Source organism: Hyperolius riggenbachi, chromosome 3, assembly GCF_040937935.1.
Source record: "Hyperolius riggenbachi isolate aHypRig1 chromosome 3, aHypRig1.pri, whole genome shotgun sequence".
NCBI lineage: Eukaryota > Metazoa > Chordata > Amphibia > Anura > Hyperoliidae > Hyperolius > Hyperolius riggenbachi.
In genome coordinates, this window is record NC_090648.1 from 167,898,657 (window position 1) to 167,924,988 (window position 26,332).

Consider the following 26,332-nt stretch of genomic DNA (forward strand, 5'->3'; position numbering starts at 1 on the left):
TCATGGTTTTGTTTGTGTCATTTGTTGGAGCCAGGCGGGGGTTTTAGGCTGTTAGCTAATGGGAGCGCTACCTGTTGGATCAGTCTTGCTAAAAAGGTTCTAAGCCTTTGTATTTTGGTATACACTACAGTGCTTCAGGTTGCCTACATGCAGCCATAATACTTGGGGCAATACCCGCCTGGCTGTGGAAACATTTACTTCCTATCAGTGAGTAGCAGTCAATCATGCACCATGTTACAAGACTTGATGTCAATCAGATTTCATGACGTATCTAAAGGCGCACGCACTTAATGTGCCTATACATCTAGTGATGTATGGGCAGATCGACCAAGGGACAGATCTCTCTTATCAGAGAGAGATCAGTTCACTGCCCATACACAGCAGACCGATTCCTAATTGATGTTAGCATAAGATCTCTCTGGAATTGTCCTTGTGATGCCACTTTTTCACAGTACCTTTAAATGTTAAAGTTTACCTGAGACGTAAGAATATGAAAGTTTTACACATACCTGGGGCTTCGTCTAGCCCCCTCCGCACCGATCGCACCCACGCCATCATCCTCTGCCTCGTTTGCCTGATAAAAGCCCGTTAGCTTGGTCAGTCGGTGCCAGTTGACGCAGGCGCAGTCCTCCAGTAAGTGCACCCCATCTCGCTCCTGTGGCAGGTAGCATTCTGCGCAGAGTGCTCCTGGCCACGGCGGAGCAGTGCTTTTCAGCGCTGCTAGATTTGGGCGCAGCCAGCGCCGCCATAGACTGTAATGGGAATCAGTCTATAGCGGCGCTCAGTGAGTAACGTCGGCTCCGTCAGAAGACAGAGCCGAAGTTGCTTAAAAAACACAATAATTCGGCCTCCAGCAATAGCTGGAAGCCGAATTATTTCATTCCCCCACTATCCATGGTGGCCTGGAGGGGGAATAGTAATTAAATCGGCCCGGACTTGTGCAGAAGCAGGTTCAGCCATATAGCGCTGTATCCTGCGCCCAAGTCTACTGGCGCCGATTTCAATGCACTCGGCCACGGGAGTGCGGCGGGGTGTGGGCATGCACCGGGCCACGCATGTGCAGTATGCACCACTGGCCAAGCTAACGGGGCTTTTACCGGGCAAGCAAAGAGGAGAATGTCGTGGGAAAAATCAGTATGGAGGGGGGGGGGGGGGGGGGCTGGAGGAAGCCCCAGGTATGTATAAAACTTTAATATTCTTACGTTCAAAGTCCCGTCTCTGCTGTATAAAAATGCTCACCTGTCCCGCTGTCATGACTGGCTTCTTCAGAGACACTGCTGATTTATTACAGGATTTGTATCAGCTGTAACAAATAAATGTTGTTCTTTTATTAAGCTGTTGTGTTTTTTTTTAGAGCAGAGAGGCAGTGCTGTTCAGGTCCGCTTTATGCTGGGAATACACGGGTCGATCCGGCGACCGATTAGCCGTCGGATCGACCCCAGCCGCGACCCCGCGGATCGATTACCGCTCATCCCCGCCGGCGCTCCTTATCAGCCGCTCGATTCCCTGCCATTGTCCGCCGACGGGGATCGAGCAGGCGGGGGTCTGAATATTATCAGCTGGCCGGATCAGCTGCTCGATACACGGTACAGAAACGTACCGTGTATCCCCAGCATTACAGTTCATTGTCAGGTACCCAGGCACTGGTCACTTCCTGTACTCCAGACATCCAGTGCTATGGTCAGTCTGCCTTCCTCCTCCCTTATGGCTTAACAGTCAGCAACCACACCCACAGAGTCTACACTCCTTAGATTGTTCTCAGCCAATGCTTCCTTTCTTAAGAACGTATACATCGTCCCCCAACCCACCTGATGCGTTGGCGAAAAGATCCAACCTGCTGGATCATCCTGGTCACTCGATGGACACTATTGTTCCCTATCCTTACCCCTCACACTCTGTTGTGCACTGCTCGTTGTCCCTCTGTTCCAGCATGGGGCCCTAAACTGTTATTCAAGGGATCGGTTTCCAATCCCTGTTGGCGACAGTGATTGAATGTCTGTACCTAAATTAACTCTGCTATTCACCTGCTTCTGGCCATATCACTAAATTTTTAAGGTAATATTTGAGCACTGTGGTTTCTAGGCTGTTATGGTATGTTACAATATCTTCTTGGGTCTATTTACAGTATTTGCATATACGGTTTTATTTTTTGTTTATTTCTTCTGGTTTTTTTTTTGTTCACTTTTCAGGGAGCTGTACACATGCAAGGGAAGTGAAGGATCAGTTATCCGAGTCTTCCTACACATTCCAGTCTTTGCTGGACCTCAAGTCTACAAAATGCCAGTATATATTAGAAAGGGGCCTTTGGAAATACCTCCTGGCTCTGAGAAAGAATGGGCCAGTGAAGAACATGAGGAATATTTCTTGAGAGATCCAGACCAAGCTCGAGATTGCCTCCCGCAGCCATATCGCATGATTGCAAAAGTAGTAGAACTCCTGATCGACCAGACTATTGAAGTCATCAAGTTACGGGAACAAAAACGCGAAGAAGAGAAACTGAAAAAGAAAACTGGCATCTTACAACCAACTGCTGAGATTAAAGTAATTACACACTTACAGTGGTTTGCAAATGTATTCGGCCCCCTTGAAGTTTTCCACATTTTGTCATATTACTGCCACAAACATGAATCAATTTTTATTGAAATTCCACGTGAAAGACCAATACAAAGTGGTGTACATGCGAGAAGTGGAACGAAAATCATACATGATTCCAAACACTTTTTACAAATAAATAACTGCAAAGTGGGGTGTGCGTAATTATTCAGCCCCCTTTGGTCTGAGTGCAGTCAGTTGCCCGTAGACATTGCCTGATGAGTGCTAATGACTAAATAGAATGCACCTGTGTGTAATCTAATGTCAGTACAAATACAGCTGCTCTGTGACGGCCTCAGAGGTTGTCTAAGAGAATATTGGGAGCAACAACACCATTAAGTCCAAAGAACACACCAGACAGGTCAGGGATAAAGTTATTGAGAAATTTAAAGCAGGCTTAAGCTGGCCACTAACGGTCCAATTTCTAGTGAAAAATCGTTCGAGCGATCAGAAATTTTGATCGGACGAAAAATCGTTCACTACACCATCAACTAACCAATCATTGCTTCCTATCTATCACAACCACCAAGAAAATCCAAATTTTCGTTCGACGAAAATTCATTCGGGCGACATTTTTTTCACTCGTTCATAATCTATTGTGTCCACCAATGGAGATTATTTACAACCAATCCGATCAGAATTTCTGATCGCTCGAACGATTTTTCGCTAGAAATTGGACCGTTAGTGGCCAGCTTTAGGCTACAAAAAGATTTCCATAGCCTTGAACATCCCACGGAGCACTGTTCAAGCGATCATTCAGAAATGGAAGGAGTTTGACACAACTGTAAACCTACCAAGACACGGCCGTCCACCTAAACTCACAGGCCGAACAAGGACAGCGCTGATCAGAAATGCAGTCAAGAGGCCCATGGTGACTCTGGATGAGCTGCAGAGATCTACAGCTCAGGTGGGGGAATCTGTCCATAGGACAACTATTAGTCATGCACTGCACAAAGTTTGCCTTTATGGAAGAGTGGCAAGAAGAAAGCCATTGTTAACAGAAAAGCATAAGGAGTCCCGTTTGCAGTTTGCCACAAGCCATGTCAGGGACATAGCAACCATGTGGAAGAAGGGGCTCTGGTCAGATGAGACCAAAATGGAACTTTTTGGCCAAAAATGCAAAACGCTATGTGTGGCGGAAAACTAACACTGCACATCACTCTGAACACCCCCCCCCCCCCCCCCCACTGTCAAATATGGTGGTGGCAGCATCATGCTCGGGGGGTGCTTCTCTTCAGAGGGACAGGGAAGCTGATCAGAGTTGATGGGAAGATGGATGGAGCTAAATACAGGGCAATCTTGGAAGAAAACCTCTTAGAGTCTGCAAAAGACTTGAGACTGGGGCGGAGGTTCACCTTCCAGCAGGACAAGGACCCTAAACATAAAGCCAGGGCAACAATGGAATGGTTTAAAACAAAACATATCCATGTCTTAGAATAGCCCTGTCAAAGTCCAGATCTAAATCCAATCCAGAATCTGTGGCAAGATCTGAAAACTGCTGTTCACAAAAGCTGTCCTTCTAATCTGACTGAGCTGGAGCTGTTTTGCAAATAAGAATGGGCAAGGATTTCAGTCTCTAGATGTGCCAAGCTGGTAGAGACATACCCTAAAAGACTGACAGCTGTAATTGCAGCTAAAAGTGGTTCTACAAAGTATTGACTCAGGGGGCCGAATAATTACGCACACCCCACTTTGCAGTTATTATTTTTGTTTTTTAAATGTTTGGAATCATGTATGATTTTCGTTCCACTTCTCACGTGTACAACACTTTGTATTGGTCTTTTACGTGGATTTCCTGTAAAATTGATTCATGTTTGTGGCAGTAATATGACAAAATGTGGAAAACTTAAAGGGGACGAATAGTTTTGCAAACCACTGTATGTTACTTAGTGCATAAATATTTTTTTTCAAAAATCACACCAGTGTTTTGACATAGTATTTTTAATTGGAAGCCTTTAGGGCCCTTTTTAAAGCGGAAATCACAATCAGCATTGCAAATGCGATGTGATTGAGATTTTCACTATTTACACTGAGTGCGTTTGCTACCATGATTTGCTATGGGATTGTGATGGGAGTTTATAGGCCAATCACAAGCACACCAAAAATGCATTATACAGAGCTTTTCCAGTCAGCCAAACAACAAAGTGCACGGGTGGGAAAAAAAGGGTACTGAAGTTACCATGCTATTGCGGTGCCCTTGCATGTTATCGAAGCAATCCCAAAATGCCCTTAAATAGACACTGAAGCGAAAAAAAAAATGATGATATGATTTGTATGTGTAGTACAGCTAAGAAAAAAAACATTAAGATCAGATACATCAGTCTAATTGTTTCCAGTACAGGAAGAGTTGAGAAACTCCAGTTGTTATCTCTATGCAAAAAAGCTATTAAGCTCTCCGACTAACTTGGTCGTGGAGAGGGCTGTTATCTGACTTTTATTATCTTAACTGTAATTGAACCGTTTACTTTTCCTCTGCTAGAGGAGAGTTCATTACTTCACAGACTGCTCTGAAAGACTCATTTTGAATGCTGAGTGTTGTGTAATCTGCACATATTATAGAATGATGCAATGTTAGAAAAAACACTATATACCTGAAAATAAAAATATGAGAATATTTACTTTGCTGCTAATCTTCTAGTAATTATTCATAGTACACAACCAATTCATTATATCATATATTTTTTTTCGCTTCAGTGTCTCTTTAAGTGTGGCCAATTTTCTTGATGTGCTTGTTGAGTATCTTGCGTTATAGATACAATGGCCTATATGCAATTCACTTTTTCTCCTGAGTTTTTGCCTAGGAAATCATTTTTCATTTAAAATCAGCATTTTGCAATTGAAAAGGTACTGTCAAAATTATGCTTAGTATTTTCTTGCTTGTTGGTGGTATAAAGGGCATTTTATTAACAAGTTTAAAAATATCACCTAGGATAAAACTCAGATGAAAAAGTTAATTTCATATGGGCCTTTGTCATAAAATGCCCTTTAAACCACCTGCAATCAAGCAAATACACAAAATAATGTTGATAGTACTTTTTCACCACCTTTTAGGACAAATTTATAATTGTAAAATGCTTAAAAATTATTTTAAAGACAATATGAATATTATCTTCTAGGAGATGCCCTTGGCCTAAAAGGAGCTGGAGGAATGGGCTAGTGCACACTTCAATGCATTTTTTTCCCATGCAATGCATGCAGTGCTACACTATTGTCATTTATTTTTCTGCACGGTAAAAACACATTCAGATGTGCATTAGCCCATATTGGGTCTCAGTTTTCCTGTGCAGAAAACACACACAAAAAAGACAAGTGTGCTCCAAGCCTGAGTGTGTGTATTGTGTTTTGGTCTTTTTGTCTTAGATCAGGGGTCTCAAACTCAATTTACCTGGGGGCCGCAAGAGGCAAAGTCAGGATGAGGCTGGGCCGCATAAGGAATTTCACACTCGTGGCGCATCGCCGCCTCTGCCCGCCCCTCTCACTTCCTTCACAGAGAGGGGCGAGGAGAGGCGGCAATCCGTGCGGCGATTGACGTCAGGAGGGGCAGAGCTGAAGCTGAAAGCTCTGCCCCTTCCAGGAAGTGCCGGCGGATTGCCCCCGGGCGATTTGGGGGCTCTGCAGCCCTTGTTTAGCGGCGGGGATGCGGCGGATTACTTGGGAGCACTGAAGCGAACTATAAGGAAGCTTTTGCCAGCGAGGGCCACAAAATATTGTATTGAGGGCTGCAAATGGCCCGCGGGCCGCGAGTTTGAGACCCCTGTCTTAGATGATTTGTGAAGTTATATTTCCCCCCACCAGATAACAGTGATTATGTTTCTTTCTTTATATTTAGGTATCCAGACGAGTTAATTGTGTTGCAGCGGGGGCGAGTGGAACTTTTTTATTTGTGGGCCTCTCTGAGGGATTGCGGGTTTACAGCCTGTCAGAAGGTGACTGGATCTGTGGCTGGGAAGCAGACAGATTGGAGGTGTGCAGCCTTGCTTTATGCCATGTTAGCAGTCACACGTACCTCATTAGCACAGTGGATGACATGGGTAATTATAATGACTATTTCTGAACAGTATGACTGTAAATGTATACATTAATGTACATGTGCCCTTTTCATATATTTTCAGGTATTGCTCGCCTCTTTTCCTTTTCTGAAGAGAACCTGCATTTTGTGAAAGCCATAAATGAATCGGTACGAAATACTTTGCACACACTGTGTCTAAATATGTTGTGTCACTCCAGCTGTGTGGTTAATGTACACGGGCCATCTGGAAAGTAACAGCCATTTTTCTTTAACCAGTTAAAGTGAACCCTAGGCGATGTGACATAGCAGCAGTTTTGACTGATCTGCTTGGCGGATCCATGGACTAATAGACTTTCAAACAACAAGTGGTTTGATCAGTCATTTGATCTATTTGATCTGTCCATTGTTCTATCAAGTCCATTGCCCAGTCAAACGACATGTAAATTAGCTGTAATTAGCATTTGTTGTCTGTGTGTACAAGGAGTCTGAACGACTTTTTGTTTGAATGACAACTCGTCCAAACGTCTGGTTTGACCGACAGTCGGGCATGAAATCAGATGTGTGTATGCACCTTTATGCTGGGAATACATGGGTCGATTCTGGCGCTCGATTCTGCACCTTATCGCTTCTGCCGCTCAATTCTGTGGGCGATTCTCTTATCTTCTGCTCGTTTTTCTTATCTTTTCCATTGTCCTCAATGCAGGAATCGAGCGTGGAAATGATCGGGCGCGATTGGACATGTCGGAAATTATCTATTGAGCCATCTAAATGGTTCAGAATCGAGCCGTGTATTCCCAGCATCAGTCCCAATTCTGTGAGAAATTGAGGATGGTAAACAAGGAGTCTAATCTATTCAGCAAACAACCTCTCAAGACCCCATTTAGATGTTCTGTTTCATTTAAGGCATTTTAATGACACGTATTCATGCCTGCAAAAAAATCTATGTATCTCCTTTTGATGTTGCATGTATATAGGTCCGTACACACGCCGGACTGGAGGCAACGGCGGGTCCGTCGTCACCTCCCGCTGGGTGGGCGTTCCAGCGACAGTCCGGCGTGTGTACAGTCTGTCGGCAGACTGATACGGCTGTTTCTGAGCGATCCGCCCGGCTAGGTTAGCATGGGTGTCACTTGTTGTTTAACCTTTTGGGGACCGCTGAGCATAAATCCTACGCCGCACTTGTGGCTGTCTAAGCTTGATGAGGCACAGGATTTACGCCACCTGCAATTTTTGCTCCGGATGCGATCGTGCGCAGTTGCGCACCCGAGAGAGGAGATTAAGCTGTCATATGATCAGGAGCCATCACGATTGGCTCCTGATCACGTGATCACTACGATTGCCAGCGAATCGTAGTAATCACTAACAGAGCAGCGGTGGTCTGAGGGGAAGAAGAGGATACACTTCACCTTCCTGACGTTCCCCCGGCAATCGTCGCTCCCCTCCGCTCTGGCCTGCATCCCTGCTCGCTCTGACGTAAATGTCGGGTGGTCCATGGTGAATTCCTGACTTGGCATGAGCATGCAACTACTAAAGTATGAATTGTAATGTAAGAATTGTTTTGGATCTGAGATGCACTAACTAGTGATAAGAAAATAAAAAGGCAGATGTTATATTTCTGGCATTACAGGTTCACTTTAACCTCCCTGCCGTTATAAAAAATTGCTGCGCACGGCAGGGAGGGTGTTTTTTGGCATTTTTTTTTTTTTTAGCATGTAGCTAGCCTAGCGCTAGCTACATGCTTCCCCCCTCCCTGCGGCGTCCCCCCGAATGCGCCGATCGCCGCCGGCGCATATACCCATCCGGAAATCCCGTTCTGAACGGGATTTCCAGGAGGGCTTCCCCCGTCGCCATGGCGTCACCTCGTGACGTCAGAGGGAGTCCCGAACCACCCCTCGACGCGGCCTGGCACTGATTGGCCAGGCAGCGCACGGGTCTCGGGGGGGGGGGCCACCCTCTGATGCGGCGAATCGGCACGGAGCGGCGTTGATCGTAAGTTACACGCAGCTAGCAAAGTGCTAGCTGCGTGTAACAAAAAAAAAATTATGCAAATCGGCCCCCAGCAGGGCCTGAGGAATCCTCCGCGGCAGGTTACCCCGAGCTGAGCTCGGGATAACCGGCAGGGAGGTTAAGGAGCAAGGGACAGGATTCATATTTCCATGGCACCTATATCAGTGGGAGAACTCGCCTAGTCACAGTGGCACATGCTAGCCTATTTGGCTGTGCTGCTTGAGGTGAACCAACCGCTTATGGAATGAGACTTAGTTTTGGGTAGAGGAATGTTTCTCAACATTTATGGAGCATGTAATCCTTTATGAAATGTGTTATTTGTAGAGCACCGCCCTACATATTTGTTAGGAGTCCCAATATTTTGTATAAATTGTTTCCAAACATTCATTAATGCTTTTAATGTGCGAAAATACACATTCAAGCATATTTATGTATTTTGTAACCCCAAGTACTCCCTAAATCCTCCAAGCCCAAATACCCCCAGGGATACATGTATTATGTGTTGAAAACATAGGGGGAAGAGAATACTCAATTCAACTGGTAGAGTTCATCAATGGAAGATGAGGCAGAACATCGTCAACCAACAGGGATCAGCAGTAAGACAGGCTCTGGCACCGATGTGCAGTACGCCTTTGGGAAGATCTCCAGTCAAGTTTAGCCCCACTCAGACTTATAGCTTTCTTCATAGGCAGCATATCTGTATTCCAAGAGTGCATGAATTTTCCAATTACCGGTATATGTATGGAGAATCCTATAGAAAAAGCTTGATACAGGTTTATGTGTCATATGCTTTTTAGTGTATTACAATGGGATTTATTACACTATGGATGACGTGACTCACCATATATTTAATGATGTTTTTTACACAGGAAGACATAAGCAAGCGCAATGTCTGTTTAGCATTTCAGCTGTCACAAGGAGGGGACTTTGCTGCAGTCCTTCTGGAAGGTAGGAACCTGTTTTTGCATTGTGAGTTCAACACGATAAAGGTTATTGGACAATGTACTTGTGTACACCTTTCACCTCACTGTCAATTCTTTATGTGGTCATGCAGAAGTCATGTTTTTATTCATTTATCATTCACTCTTTGTTTTGTTATGTTAGAGCATAAGTTCAAACTCCGGCCCGCGGGCCAAATCTGGCCCTCAGAGCCATTAAATTTGGCCCTCAAGTGGTTTCCCCACTTTGCATTATGTTTGGCCCACTCTAGACCATCAGGGAAGCTATACTGGAGGCGAAGCCCTAGATCACCAGGGAAGCCATATGAGGGAGGTAGGAGGAATGCACTAAACACTAAAGAACTATATAGGGGAGGGTGGGAGCCTCTAGACACCAGGGAACTGTATAGGGGTTGGAGGGGGGGGGGGCATTAGACACCTGGTAACTTTACAATGGAGGATGGTAGCCAGTAGACTTTGAGGTTGGACCACGACTTGGTCCCAAGGTACAATTTCGGCCCACTTTCTATTTGAGTTTGACACCCCTGTCTTAGAGTGAGAAAGTTGAGAGTCAAGTCAAGGCATAATTATTATTTTCATGACATTTTTCATTATTTATAAATAATAAAGAGAGACAAGAGTTAACCCATAATAAGGGAGGTATAAAGGCTGGTACACATGATGCAATTTTTTTGTCAGATCGACAGGTCGATTGATAATTTCCAGCATGTCAGATCTACTCCCGCTTAAATAAAAAGGGATTGATTTTGTGCAGTATTGATCTGAAATTGGATCTAAATTTTCTCTTTGCCAAATTTCTAAAAGTGCCAACAAGATACTACCACATTTTGGGTGAGTTCACCAGTTTTCATTAGGTGTTCTAACTTATTTATTATCGTTATTAACACATTTATAAAAAGAGAGGAACAGTCTTGCTCGTTAAAAAAAAGAGGATAGCTTTAAAGAGGGACTGTAGTGAAAATAACATAATACATTAAATTGCTATAAAAATTGTTTTGTTTTGTTTTTTAGAATATGAATGTATTAATTATTTAGATTAATGATTTAATCAGGGTTTGCCCAATGTAAAATCTTTCCTCACCCTGATGAAATTTATATTTAAGTGGCAACATCTTTAGACCTGTCAGGTGCAGCTCTGCAGAATATTTGTTCCTGAGAATTCTGAAGCCAGTGAAAGTAATATCTGGTCTCCCAGAATGCTCTTGGAATAGATTTCTCATAGCTAAGCATCTGGGCAGAGCTACATACCCATATGCAGCAACCAGTAAAATTGCCTTGAAAGTAGGTATCCTGAATAAATTACTGCATTCTACTATGTCACTACAGTGCCTACTTAGCTAAAACATTGATTATAGAAGCCAGTGTTCAAATCTTTTATGTTGCCTGCGAATATCAGACTATGCCTCATTGGCTATAATGTGACATAATAGTATATGTTCATGTCTGCTGCTGTGTTTATATCCCTGAAATTCTAAATGTTCTCAGAAAAACAATACAGCTGTGTTATGTAGATTAATTTCTCAGCAAATGTAATTTGTTAAATTGTGTAGATGTGCTTCAGTTATATAGACTCAAGAAAGGCTATTGCATAATTCAGATTATGTTGACAAGCTTTTGTGGTTACAGTAGACTTTAGTGTGGTCTTGGTTTGATTTACAAGTTTATTTTTCAAGGTTCTGGGGAATGTTGGTTGGAAGTATACAAGCTGCCGAAGGAAGCTTGGATGAAAGAATTGGAGCATGCTCAGACTACTGTGCCCAGCACACCCCTAACAGAAACGGAGGTAGGCCTTGTATAACCTGTGCCCAGCACACCTGTAACGGAAACTGAGGTAGGCCTTGTATAACCTGTGCCCAGCACCAGGGCTGTGGAGTCGGAGTCGTGGAGTCGGAGTCGTGGAGTCGGGCAATTTTGGGTGCCTGGAGTCGGAGTCGGGAAAAAATGCACCGACTCCGACTCCTAATGAATTTGTAACTGTAATTAAAATAGAAAATATGATAAAATGTTCTATTTCTCAGATAATAGTCATTAAAAATAATGTATATATACAGTATATATACAGTAATAGCTGTGCTTAGTCCACAAAAATGAAATAAACCAATCAAAATTAGTTACTTGTGCTGCTTCAATAAAGCAGTCCCCGTATTTTTAAGGTCAGATATACATATCTGATTGTGACTGTATATATGATGTGTACACAGGAATCTCTTATATATACTAAATAACATCTATGCTGTAAGAATAAAGCCTGATGTGTAGCTATGTCACTAATAGAGATGGTCAACGAGATGGAAATAATTCTGCATTGATGCTGATTTATGCAAATGTATGCACTCCCTTTGCTGATGAAATAAAATAATTTGATATGTTATTAAAATTTGGTTTGGTGACTACAAATTAAAGGGTAACTGAGACGGATGAAAAGTAAAGTTTTATACATATCTGGGGCTTCCTCCAGCCCCCTTCAGGCTAATCAGTCCCTCACTGTCCTCCACCACCCGGATCTTCTGCTATGAGTCCTGGTAATTCAGCCAGTCAGCGCTGTCTGGCCGCACCCCGCTCCCACAGCCAGGAACATTTTGCACCTGCGCAATAGTGCTGCACAGGTGTAGTATGCTCCTGGCGGCGGAGTATGTGCATGCGCACTACGCTTGACTGACTCAAGTACCTGGACTCATAGCAGAAGATCCAGGTGGTGGAGGAGGACAACGAGGGACTGATTATCCTGAAGGCGGCTGGAGGAGGCCCCAGGTATGTATAAAACTTTAATTTCATCTGTCTCAGGTTTACTTTGTTACACAGTAGTACTATACTCTACATATGCACTCCCCACAGAGCTGCAGGGAATCCACTGAGAATGCTGTGCACATTGAACACAGAGGTGTTGTCTGTTTACAATCTCCTCATTCCCCTGCAGAGTACCTGCACATCATTCTTACATGCACCCACACTTGATAGATGTTCTTTGTTCCGGTTGTACCTTTTACAAGTACTCTTACCAAGGACTAGTTTTAGTCTAAAGGGAATAAATATAGTAGTCTACATATCCTTCTCACTTCAGTTGTCTTTTAAAATTCCTAAGCGTTGGCAGTTAAGAGACGAATTTCATGTTACATACTTTTAATCAACAAAATTGTAATATGCAAATTAGAGGAGTCGGAGTCGTGGAGTCGGAGGAATCCTAAACTGAGGAGTCGGAGTCGGTGGATTTTTGGACCGACTCCACAGCCCTGCCCAGCACACCCCTAACAGAAACTGAGGTAGGCCTTGTATAACCTGTGCCCAGCACACCTCTAACAGAAACTGAGGTAGGCCTTGTATAACCTGTGCCCAGCACACCTCTAACAGCAACTGAGGTAGGCCTTGTATAACCTGTGCCCAGCACACCTCTAACAGAAACTGAGGTAGACCTTGTATAACCTGTGCCCAGCACACCTCTAACAGAAACTGAGGTAGGCGTTGTATAACCTGTGCCCAGCACACCTCTAACAGTAACTGAGGTAAGCCCTATATGACTCAGACTATATAACTTATAGGGTAACGCAACAGCAATGAAAGTCCTATGGGGCCTAGAACACTTACGCGTTACGCTGGAAGCTTCCAATCGGCCGCCAACCCACCGCAAAGTCAAGAGAGCTTTTACCGTCAGACTTCCATGGCGACAATACGTCGGTGGAATGCATTGAAGTCTCCCTCTCCTCCCACCTACCCACCCTCATATGCCCCAATGAAGCCGCTGCACAATATAACCTTGCCCTCTCAACTGTTTTAGGTCAAGCTGCCCCCTCAATTTCCCGCCCTAACAAGCCCCCCGACCCCCAACCTTGGCACAACACCCACACACGTTACTCTTCCACACTGCCCTCTCTGAGGCTAAACAAAGGTACTTTGCAGCACTAATTGGAACCCAAGCTTCAAACCCTCAACGGCTTTTTGCTACCCTTCAAACAGGCCACTGTACTTCCCCTGCTTAAAAAAACCCTCACTCGACCCATCCCTACCCTCAAACTACCGCTCAATCTCCCTCCTTCCCTATGCCTCTAAACTCCCTGAACGCCTAGTCCACCAACGCATTACCCAATACATCAACACCAATACCCTACTTCACCCCCTACAGTCTGGATTCCGACCTGCACATTCAACTGAAACAGCCCTCGCCAAGGGGGTCAACGACCTTAACCTTGCCAGGGCCAAAGGCAGTTATTCCATCCTGCTCCTCCTTGACCTTTCCGCAGCATTTGATACTATAGACCACCCCCTCCTTCTCCAATCACTACAGTCCATGGGCATCCATGGTCTTGCCTTGGCCTGTATCTCCTCTTACCTATCCAATTGCTCCTTCACAACTTCCTTCAATGGCTCCTCCTCAACCCCTGCTCCCCTCTCAATCGGGGTCCCCCAGGGCTCTGTTCTGGTTCCCCTTCTGTTCTACATATACACTTCCTCAATTGGCAAGCTTATCTCCTCTCTGGGCTTCAAATACCACCTTTATGCCGATGACACTCAGTTTTACCTCCATACCCCCGAACTCTCATCCACCACCATAAACAAGATATGCTCATGTATCTCAACAATTTCCTCCTGGATGTCTGCTAGGTTCCTGAAGCTTAACCTAGACAAAACTGAGCTCCTGATCTCTCCACACCATGCTGCTGCACCCCTTCCAGATTTCCACCTCACAACCGACAACCTAACCATTCGACCTACCTCCCAGGCCCACTGTCTGGGTGTCACCTTGGACTCTGACCTCTCCTTCATCCCCCACATCCAAAACATCACCAGAGCCTGCAATTTCCACCTCCATAATATCTCCAAGATTCGCCCCTTCTTAACCACGGATACGACCAAACTGCTCATCCATGCCCTCATCATCGCCCGCCTTGATTACTATAACTCCCTCCTTTCTGGCCTCCCCTTGAAACGCACTGACCCCCTTCAATCAGTGATGAACTCAGCTGCAAGACTCATCCATTCTTTGCACCACTCCTCATCCACATATCCCCTCTGTAAATTCCTGCACTGGCTCCCTATCCGTTTCAGGATAAGTTTCAAGATTCTATGCCTGGCGTATAAATCTGTGCACAAAACCTGCCCTACCTACATCTTGGAGCTTGTTCACGGGTATACTCCAGGTCACCCCCTCCGATCATCCAATGACCTTCGCCTCACCGCCCCACGCATTTCCCACTCCCCTGACCGCCTGCAAGATTTCTCAAGAGCCGCCCCAACCCTCTGGAACGCCCTTCCATCGCCCATCAAACTTGCTCCCTCCTTCAACACATTCAAGCAAGCCCTCAAAATCCACCTCTTTAAGATGGCCTACCACACAGTAACTCTCTACTGAATATTTATTTCACAGCCCCACCTAGTGTTTCCACCCCACCCCTTTAGATTGTAAGCCTCTGGCAGGGTCCTATCTTTCCTAGTGTAATCTACAGGATCGTGTGCTCCTATCCTATGACAGCCTGTATTACTGGGCCTACCTAACCAGCCCATATCGGATGATCATGTATTTTGTGCAATTTGCCTTGTATAACTTTGTTCTATGTTGTATAACCTTGTTTTGTCTGTCAACCTTGTATCATTGTATATATTTATTGTCCAGCGCTGCGTAATATGTTGGCGCTTTATAAATACAATAAATAATCATAAGTCAATAGAAGCAGACATTTTACATGTGTTGCCGGCAGTGTGACATGCGCGGAACACCGCAATTACATAAAACCAGCCTCTATGTATTTCTAAACCAAAAACTTATAGGTACCGTATATTCCGGTGTATAAGACAACTGGGCATATAAGATGACCCCCCAACTTTTCCAGTTAAAATATAGAGTTTGGGATATACTCGCCGTATAAGACTACCCCTCTTCCAACGCATACCAAATTAAAATAAAAATATCATGTACTGGTGCTGTGTATGAACAGATACTGGTGCTGTACTGTATGTATTACCCAGTATTTAACAGTATATAGTCAATTGACTTGTTGCATTGGTCAACTCTCCTTAAGTAGACTGGTCAGCTCTCCTTGTCTACCTGTTTATCAGAGCGGTATGGAAGAATAGATTGCGCTCCCTCAGCAGGGAGATCTGAGAGGCGGTAACAGGATAGGGCGTATCACCTGGCATCAATGACACCCGGCATATAAGACGACCCCCAACTTTTCAGAAGATTTTCAAGGGTTAAAAAGTGGTCTTATACGCAGGAATATACAGTAAGTTTAAAAAGACATAGACAAACACTTAAATCACGCTTTTCTCCTGGCGGACTCAAAGCGCTAGAGCTGCAGCCACTAGGATGTGCTCTATAGGCAGTAGCAGTGTTTAGGTAGACTTGCCTAAGGTCTTCTGCTAAATAGGGTTATACCCACCCAAATAAAAGGAACTGGTCTTACTCTATGATAGAGAAATAAGACTATGACTATGGTAGGTATTAGTCAGTGATATGACATTACACTATAAAGTACTGCAGGAGATGCCAGCGCAATTTAAATATGGAATAATAATACTAAAGCGTTTGTACTACCCAATATTGCTTTGACAGTTAGGAATGGAGACTAGTAAGGTGAATCACTGCCTGGCTTTCTGTATTCTCTCTGATCTACTCACCGGAGTTCCTGCCTCTGTATTGCCACACAGTCCCTGTGCCTCTGCTTCAATGTGTTTATTATGCTGGGCATACATGGCTTGTTTTTGCCGCTAGATTCTACCGTTCGATCGTTTCGCCGCTCAATTCTGCAGTCGATTCTCATTTTTCTTATCTTTTTCCATTCACTGCTATCACAAATCGAGCAGCGACCCAATCGAGCGGGAGATCGGACATGTTGGAAATTATCTATCGAGCCATCTAAATGGCTCAAAAATGAATCGTTTATTCCCAGCATTAGAAAGTAAATGTGAGATACAAGTGGGTGTGCTGGTGGATGCAGCAGCTTTACTGAGAGGGACTTCAGGTGTTAATATCTCACTGTTGGAGATTCCCAAAGATTACTGGGTGGTTAATCTTCATTTATCAGTTGTATAGCTTTCAGATCTCTTTAAAGCCATAGTTCAGGGCCACTCTTTATTTATAGAATCTTATTATTATTTTTTTTTAAATGAATAAAGTGTTTTTGCAAAATAAAAATCTGAAGTACCCGTTGCAGCAGATCACAGGTCCCTAGCTTGCTCAGCTCTTTGCCTGGTTGCTTCCCCTTATCTCTTTTTCCTGGCAGTAGGAACTAAGCCCCACTCTAGCCACATGGTAGCAAAATATGATTCACATAGCAAGGGGGCAAGGTTGACTGCAATACCCATTGTAAGCCATGTCTCCCTAGTAACCGGTTGCCTTAAAGGAAACATGAAACTTCTTTATTTATTTAAAAAAAAACACATTACCATAAACAGGAGTCCTCACTGACTTAATAGGCTCAGTTTTCGCTGCTCCCCGCCGCCGCTGTCATTATATTTTTTATTTTTAAAACGCATGTTCTCCCAACAAGATGCCACGACCTTGGAACTACTTCTAGGGCACTGCGGCATGCACAGATCACAGGCACTTTCCTCTAGTCTAGAGCCATGCATGAGAGGACTCCAGCACTGAGCATGCCCAGTATGTCATCTTATGCAGGCCACAGTTGCAGCCTGCTTGTGTGGTTGTCCTGTGCACACAGAGCCAGGTCCTGCCTGTCTGAGAAGAGCGCATATGGAGGGGCGGAAGAGGTGGCAGAGAAAGTGGACAGATGCACAGCAAAAGGGAGTAACAAATTGAAGAGCACATTCACTTCCTGTCTGTTAACCATCAATTTATAAGCCACATTTTAAAAATGCTGGCTTCAGATTTCCTTTTAGGTGCCTATCAATGATACAAACTTACAATTTCTATGTAATAGGAGGGGCTACCTAAACTTTAGTATCCATTCAAAGTATATCCTCTCAGTTTACCCTTCTACTACATAGGTATGGTAAGATTGTATCATTAAAGGAATTGTCCAGGCAAAAAAAAATGAGTTTCACTTACCTGGGGCTTCTACCAGCCCCATGCAGCCATCCTGTGCCCTCATAGTCACACACTGCTTCTCCAGTCCCCCGCTGGCAGCTAGCCGACCTCGTAGGTCGGCGGGCCGCATTGCGTACATTTTTGCGCATTCCCACTAGTGCAGGAACATTAACAGACAGTTAAGACAGTACATTTTACGCGTTAGTGGTGCCATGCGTTGCACCATTAACGCGTAAAAATGTATGTGTTAATGTTCCTGCACTAGTGGGAATGCGTAAAAATGTACACAATTCGGCCCGCTGACCTCCAAGGTCAGCTAGCTGCCAGCGGGGGACTGGAGCAGCAGTGAGTGACTATGAGGGCACAGGATGGCTGCATGGGGCTGGTAGAAGCCCCAGGTAAGTGAAACTCTTTTTTTTTTTTTTTTTTTTGCCTGGACAATTCCCTTAATGGGAACCTTAATTCATAACACATCCAACCTGTCCATAGGCTGTCAGTACCTAGGAAGATTTGGCTTCTGCAGGAATCATGGTCAGATGTTCCTAATATGTGAATCTCATCCTTGTGGTTACCACATGACTGCAGAAGACTGATTTCTGACTGCTGGGGAAAGGAAAAGATGTGAGGAATAATTGGCCTGATGCCAATAACAAACCGAAAATGTGATAGGCTGATCAATGAGATGCAAATAATTTATCCTCACATTCAAATTTCATGTAAATGCTAAGCGGGTTGAAATGGGACCAATCAGAATAACTTCCTGACAGTTTTTATTGGTCCAAGTTCAAGCTACATGAAATTTAAATGCAAGGAGGAATTATTCGGATCTTATTGGTCATCCCTACATGTGATCATCTGCTACAGATTCTTGATTTTTAGTTTGCAGAAGCTCTAATTTTTTTTACTATAAAAATACAGTAAATAAATGCACATTGTTTTAAGAATTTAATAACTATTAGTATTCACATGTGAAAAATGGCCCTAAGCTAATGATGTAAGGACTACTTCAGGGATGTCAACTCATTTCTTTAATTACTGACACACATAAGATACATGTGCTCTCTGGATGTTCTTATTAAAATAATGCAGTGTCAGAGTCGTATTGACCATAGAGCTATGGAACATAACATATGTATGTTTCAAAAAGTGTAGAGATGATTTGAATAATGTATTACTTATCTAACACTCAGCATCCAGCATCATGCCCCTTACTACTAATACCCACATCATCATTTCCCACAGTGCGCAGATGCTAGGATCGGTGGGACCAACACATGCTGTAAGTGTCAAGCTGGCCACTAACGGTCCAATTTCTAGCGAAAAATTGTTTGAGCGATCAGAAATTCTGATCGGATTGGTTGTAAATAATCTCAGTTGATGGGCACAATCGATAATGAACGATTATAAAAAACAATCGTCCGATTGAATTTTCGTCGAACCAAAATTTGGATTTTCTTGTTGGTCATGATAGATAGGAAGCAATGGTTGGTTAGTTGATGGTGTAGTGAACGATTTTTCGTCCGATCAGAATTTCTGATCGATCGAACACGATTTTTCGCTAGAAATTGGACCATTAGTGTCCAGCTTAACAGTGTCAGGCGAAGGACATATGGCCAGAAACTACCTTTGGAAAAATGTATTCAGTCCAGTCCCATCTGCTAGTAGCGTGTATCGCAGGGAACCTGGCAGGGCTGCTAGAGAAGGGTCCAGTTCACATTTTAGAGAATGCCAATAGGCTGATCAACTTTTCAACAATCTACAACTGAAAAAGTACCAAAAAGCAGGCAAAAAAGTCATGTCAAAACTATTTTCTTTCTTGCTGGTGGTTTAAGAGGCATTTTATTTATAATGTGAAAATATCGCCTCGGAGAAAAAGTGAACTGGATTGGTCTCCATGTCTGTTATGACTGAGCAAAGCTTGGGACATGCTCTCTGCTTGTGCTTCAAATTCTGAGTGATCGAAAATAAAAGGAACTGCAAGGACCTAGAAAAACCATTTTATCAGGTTTACTTTGAATCTTTAGTAAAATAAAACTTGCAGATAACTTCAAATAGTTTTGTAAATTCTGTTTAAATCCTATTCCTTTTCCCCTCTAGCACTTTACTAGCAGCAGGGATGTTAGGTGGTACTGATTTTACCAACTGTCTGCATACAGGTCTACAGGGATATTATCTCTTCTAGTGGTTTTTAACTGTTAAACCCAGTTGACAATGCTGAATCCAGATGGCTGATATCAGTCCGTAGTTCTTTTGATAACTGCAGGAAAATACATATGAACGAAGTTACAACAATATCTTTATTTAACTATGCACATCTATAAATACAACATGTCTTTGTTTACACAATTCACCTGTTTAATGCTCTGAACATCCTGTACAAGAAAACATTGTACACCACAGGAAGGTGTTTTCCTGTATAAGATCCTCATACACATGACAATGTGTTCGTCTAAACCAGTTGATTTTGACTAAATGAAGGAAAGGTCTTGTGGGTTTCTGCCTTAGGCAGTTTGATGCCGTTTGTTTTTGGTGCAGATCATTTTTGGTGTGTTCTGCAGCTGATAGGCAAAAATAAACTTTCATGATAGAAAGGAGAGGAGAAATTAGGTGGTTATACACTTTTTTTTTTTCTGTCGATATTGATCAATCCTGAATCCATTAGAAATTAAAGCCTGTTTGATATCGGTCAAATCAGTCGATCACACCACATGGAAGATATCGATCGGTGTCAGGGCGCGGCGCAAGCGGCGTTCCGTTTCAGGATGATTGATTTACAGAGTGTTGGCAGGGAAGCTTATGCTCACCTGTCCGCTGGCCTCTTCTACCAGTGCCCCGTGTCTTGCCATCTGGCCTCCTCCCTGTGTGTTCTCTCCATTACCACTAGGACGCCTGTGTCCCATGACAAATATTAGAGGCTGATCACTAGAGGCCCGACGTGGCGTAAGTAGTAATGTTAGGTACATGTCACCAGGCCTCCATTGTTTATGGGACACAGGCGTCCCAACGGTGATGGAGAAAAGACAATGACAGGAAGGAGCGCCGTCAGTGATGGAGAGAAGATACTGGACACAGGCGCAGTACAATGGCTGACAGGTGAGTGTAAGCTCTGCTACAAACACCCTTGGGGGGGGGGTTGCTCTTGCTCAGGTTCTCTTTAAAAGGTGGAGGTTAATGTTTGATAAGGAATCCTGTAGGGAACAGGTTAATATTAGGTGCTTGGTTACAATTATGAGGGAAGTAAGAAGTAAGGGTTATGCTAACGGGGTAGAAGGAGAGACATTGGTTAAGCTCAGGTAGATTGGAGAAAGGTTAGAGGTCCTGAAAAAAAACCCAGACAATATTGGCATAGCTTTCTGTTGCTTGCACTCGCTATTAAACATTTCTGACACCCAGTTATTGGACACTGAACAATAGTGTTTCAAACCAAGTAATGTTCGAGAAGGATGGAGGGAAATGAATAGACATGCTAGAAAATGATTGTTGTTGTCCTGTAAACTCTCCCTTCTTTCCACAGAAGGAACTGGAGCACTTACCCTAGCCACATTGTCCCGCTTGTAGCATAAACAAAGCTGAAAATGCCCAGAAAGTCTTGTGCCTGCATGTTCAGCGCCTGTCCGTGGGCAGCTTAGGGTATCAGATTTTGGAATTCTGTACAAGACTAGGCAGTGATGGGGTGGACAGGATAATGTATTTGAATGTGAATTAGAAGCCTTTCTTTTTAGTAGTGACATCTACAGCTTTTACTTAGTAAAATTCATTACCTGAGCTATTGATCCAGCCAAATTAATCCAACTGCTGTCAATAAGGTCAAGAGTGATTTTCCCTCACTGCGGTGACAGCATTTTGTTGTGTTCTGTGGATCTATAATTCTAGCATTGTATTACAATGAGATACATTTGATGGACCACTATGAACACAAGAGGGACCATGCTAGAATGCAGCTAGAGTTTATGTTGTGATAAGCAATCCCGACCACAAAGAATATAAGGCCTCTCACTTGTGATAAAGTTGCTAAAGGATTATTGCCTAAAGACATTTAACAGGATAATCAATGTTGTCAGTAGCAATTTGCACAATATTGCTCCCAGCGCTGAAACACTGGTGACTTTCACTATTTAGCAGCAGAGCGACATACTGCTTTGTCCCTAGTGATGCCAGTCAGTATAATGTTAAGTGTATGTGGGCCATTTCTCCTTAACAAGATGTCACCATCAAAGTGCATTGAATAGCAAAATGCAGCCCCTTATAAGAAACATAAGGCCCTGTTCCCTCTTCGGCACAGCGACCATCGTAGGTGGCCATCACCTGGCAGTTCATTGTTATGTGATTCTCCCCAGTGTGATTGCAAACCCACAGGCTTACTTCAGCGTTAGTTATTATCCCATCATGCACATACAGATATCTGTCCATAAACAGACGATCATTTCAAGGCCTATCCGGTCCCCTTTGTCAAGACTAGGGCACACAAAACGTTTTGTTTTGTCTGCACTAGTCTAGACAAAGAGAACTAGATATTCCCGAAACGATCGTCAATTTACAGTCAGATGTCTGTGTGATGGGACTATAAACTTCAGGCCTGGGACCCACTAGGGGCTATTTTTCAAGACCTTTTCTGAGCACTTGTGATTTGAAAAGCTCTTGCTAATATAATGCTATGGGTGTGATCCCACTTGAGGGCTGTGATGTTTAAAAAATCCCCCATATCATTACGTTAGCAAGAGTTTTACAAATCACTAGCACTAAGAAGAGCTCTGCTAGTGGGTCCCAGGCCTAGCACTGTTTCTGAAGTAAGCCTGTGTGTGTGGACCCCTCCTTTTGATTTTGTGGATTTACATTGCCTTTGGAATCCAGCACCAGCTACCATTATCTATAGGTGTGCAATTCTTTTTGCATGGATTGCTTGCAAACCCATTCATTTATGATAAATTGAATTGTACTGCGTTTGCACAAAAATACATGCAATGCACGAATGGGTACCGTAGACAGTGCAGGCTATCCACTTCTGATGGCCTTCCGGATTGCATACACTGTACATTGCTGGAAACACGAACAGCAACATACAAGTGGGAAGAGGGCCTCGGGAAGATTCACTTCAGAGACATTTTCACTTTCACCTGTATTCATTCCAAATATCCGATCAGATAGGAAATGTTGAGTGTAGCAAATGTGGGAAACTTTATGTATTTAAAGGAGAACTACCATGAAAAGTTGTAAAATTTTTAAATATATGCATATAAATAAATGTACATTTCTCCCAGAGTAAAATTCACTATAAATTACGTTTGTCTTATGTCTGTGTCACTTACAGTAGGAAGTTAAAATCTGTCAGATTTTGGAATAGTTTATTTCCTCATAGGGTAGTCTCAGTTACTTCTTTATTTACAAAAGTTCTTACTAAACAGCAGTTCCTCTATCCATCTGCCAAAATAATGTGCAGACTAGTAAGGAGGCAGACAGACCTATTTGTACAGATCCTTTCCAGGGATTGCTTTTGTAAAGAATAAGGGTAATACTGAGAATCCCGTATAAGTAGATGGACTAGTTTTTTACTACCTACTGTAAGTGGCAGCAACATAGGAGAAAAATAACTTATAGTACATTTTACTCTGAGAGAAATGTGCATTTTATATGCATGTATTTTCAATTTTACAATTTTTTTTGTGATATTTTTCCTTTAATTATCGTGGACCAGAATTCCCCTTATTTGTTTACTGTTGCATTTGATCGAGCTGGGATGGGATGAACTGTATATTCTGTGATCGCTAATTTGCATACACAACAGCTAATAAAACAGTGTTGCAGACAGGAATCTATGTTTATGTCTGTAACGATCGGTGTCAGCACACAGAGAGAATCTGATAATTGGTGATCTGCAGAATCACCCAGAATACAGATGTGTACCTGATTATTGATGATCTGCAGAATCACCAATAATACAGATATGACTAACCTCTGGACACCTATTAAAGTGTAAGTGTTTTTGATGCAACAGTAAGCTGTCTCCCGTGGGGCGGGAGACGCAGATAACCACGAGCATGGACCACCTGAGGAGCAGGTGGACCTTGGCTGAAGCTGTCTCCCGTGGGGCGGGAGACATAGATAGCAACGAGCCTGGACCACCTGAGGAGCAGGTGGACCTTGGCTGAAGCTGTCTCCCGTGGGGCGGGAGACGTAGATAGCAACGAGCCTGGACCATCTGAGGAGCAGGTGGACCTTGGCCTTGTGAGCACTATCTCCTGACAAAGGGATGGAGATAACCTGTGAGCCAGTGATTCCCTACCACCGGGAATCAGACTATACTGCAGCCCCAAAGGACTCCTAAGGGATAGAGCCCTTGGCTGTACTGCAGAGAGGCCTCTCTGAAGAAAAGGAGGCCCCTGCAGCCACCTGACACTAGGTGGAATAATGTCACTAGTTGTATAGTCAGGCTGAACACTCGAGGGATGAGTGACAGCCCGCGTGGTCGGGCAGGCCAGGTCGGCAACTCCCAAGCCAATGGAAATAACTGATATAATCTCCAATCCTAGTCTGGGGTGTGAGGTCTCGGCACCCAGGAACTAGTCTAGAGAATAAAACACAGCAATGACACAGTATCCCTAAGCTGGAGTGTGAGTTCCGTAGTCTCAACACCCTGGAACTGGTCTAAAGTATAACACAGTAATGACACAGTAATCCTAAGCTGGGGTGTGAGGTCCGTGGTCTCGACACCCTGGAACTGGTCTAAGGTATAACACAGCAATGACACAATATCCCTAAGCTGGGGTGTGAGGTCCGTGGTCTTGACACCCTGGAACTGGTCTAAGGTATAACACAGCAATGACACAGTAATCCTAAGCTGGGGTGTGAGGTCCGTGGTCTCGACACCCTGGAACTGGTCTAAGGTATAACGCAGTAAATACACAGTAGTAATCTGGCTCAGTGTGAATCCCCAGGTTCTCCCGGTTCTAACACACTGTGGGATCTGACTATGGTCTGAGTGCTTTCACGTAAGTGTTTTCGCAAAGGCAGACAACTTGAGACTGACCAGCAATAACTATATATAGAGCGGCGCTCCCCGGCGCCACCCAGCGCTGATCAACCAATAGCCGCCCGCTCTGAGATCAGCTGTCCAACCTGGTCAGCTGATCCCTCTTCGTTCGTCATAAAAGTTCTGCCTCTCAGCGCGCGCGTATTCCTCAATCTGTGTGCACTAGAAGGCCCAGCCACATCAGACGCATGCCGCCGCGTGTAAACTGCTGAGCTGAATGCGGAACCAGTCGCCTCGCTGCCAGTCCGCGCGGCGGCTTTTCCGGAATCTATTACAGTACCCCCCTGAGGAGTGGACTCCGTCCGGACACTTCCCACCCGAGTTTACAGAATGTGAGTCTAGAATCTTTTCGGTCTCGCATTCCAATTGGTTCTCGACCATCACAGGGAGGGAGGGAGGGGAATCCACGTGCTCTGCTGGTTTCAACAGAGACACATGGATTGATCTTACATTTCCCCTACTGGCTGGGAGATCGACAGCATAGGTGACATAATTAACTTTCCTGATTACTGGGAATGGTCCTATGAATGTAGGACCCAGTTTGGGTAAAAATCGCTTTAGGGCCCAATGCCGAGTGGATACGTACACCATGTCCCCTGGGGAAAACTCCCACTTTACAGACTTTCTCTTTACTAGTCTGATTTTTCTGAGTCCGGGGTTTCCTTGAGGCAGGTAAATGTTGTAATGTACCCGGTGCAGTCTGACGAGATGTTTTACCCTCTAGAGTGTCTCGCTGGCACGGGCCCAGAGTAGGCATCCAGTCCTCCACAGTCTCAGCAGGTGCCCTGACCATCTTTCGGGGTAGGCTGGTCTCAGGCTTGGAACTTTTAACTAAAGCTTCTGCTTTGACCCGCACTGCCACTCCTCCAACCTGTATCTTAGTAGCACACACTGCCACTCTCTCCAAACAATGCTGATGACAATAGGTTGACCATTTCAGTAACTGACCTGAAGCCTAGTCAACCTGTGGAGAGTGGAGTTGCAACCAGGGCATACCAAGAACAATGATGGAGGTTGCCATAGGCATAACCAGGAACTGCAACCTCTCTTTGTGCAATACCCCTACCCACACCACAACAAGGGGGTTTGGAAAAGAGGCTGTCCATTCTGCAGCGGAATGTCACCCACCGCAGTGACCAGAATCTGCCGATCCAGTGGAAGCAAGGGAATCTCCAATTTTTTTACAAAATCGTAATCTATGAAGTTAGCCGCAGAACCGGAGTCAATACAGGCTTCTGCAGAACTAGTCTGGCCCTTCCATGTAATAGAACAGGGAAGGAGCAGATGATCATTGTTCAGAGATAAAGACTGCTCGCCTATGGTATGACCTCTGACTAGTCCCAAGCGGCAGCTTTCTCCTGACTCTTTAGGATAATTTCGGACAACTTGACGCTCCTCAGTATCATAAAGACCCAGTTTTCCTGAGCTTCTGTGACTCTTTTTCACTTGCCTCAGCCCCGAGTATCCGATTTGCATCGGCTCGTCGGGAGACGACGAGGGTAGAGAAGAGTCATATGAGATAGACCTTAAAGCATTCCTACCACGAGTCCGTCTGGTAGCGCAAGCAGCAATCTATCTGCACGGCCAAGGAAATTGCATTGTCAATAGTTTTGGGTTCAGGATGTCCTATCATTACATCATGAATAACATCAGATAATCCTGCCAGGAAACAATCTAACAAGGCATATGCTCCCCATCTAGCCGAGACAGCCCACCTCCTAAACTCAGCGGCGTAAACCTCAACCAATTTACGACCCTGC

General features: G+C 44.2%; 1 protein-coding gene across 8 annotated transcripts in view; it reads left to right on the forward strand.

The window, feature by feature from the left end:
• Nucleotides 1–26,332, forward strand: part of WDR93 (WD repeat domain 93) — a 147,941-nt gene that overhangs the window by 285 nt on the left and 121,324 nt on the right. For 7 of the 8 annotated variants that reach the window (XR_011030264.1, XR_011030265.1, XM_068275214.1 and 4 more), the window contains exons 2-6: nt 2,190–2,541; nt 6,422–6,623; nt 6,705–6,769; nt 9,478–9,556; nt 11,241–11,350. Coding sequence is in view for 6 of the 8 variants with exons in the window: in XM_068275213.1 (XP_068131314.1) it covers nt 2,190–2,541; nt 6,422–6,623; nt 6,705–6,769; nt 9,478–9,556; nt 11,241–11,350 (808 nt within the window). In the remaining 2 variants the exon portion in view is untranslated. Of the gene's footprint in view, nt 1–33; nt 208–2,189; nt 2,542–6,421; nt 6,624–6,704; nt 6,770–9,477; nt 9,557–11,240; nt 11,351–26,332 lie in introns of those variants that run through there. The other variant, XM_068275215.1, reaches the window with a different exon arrangement.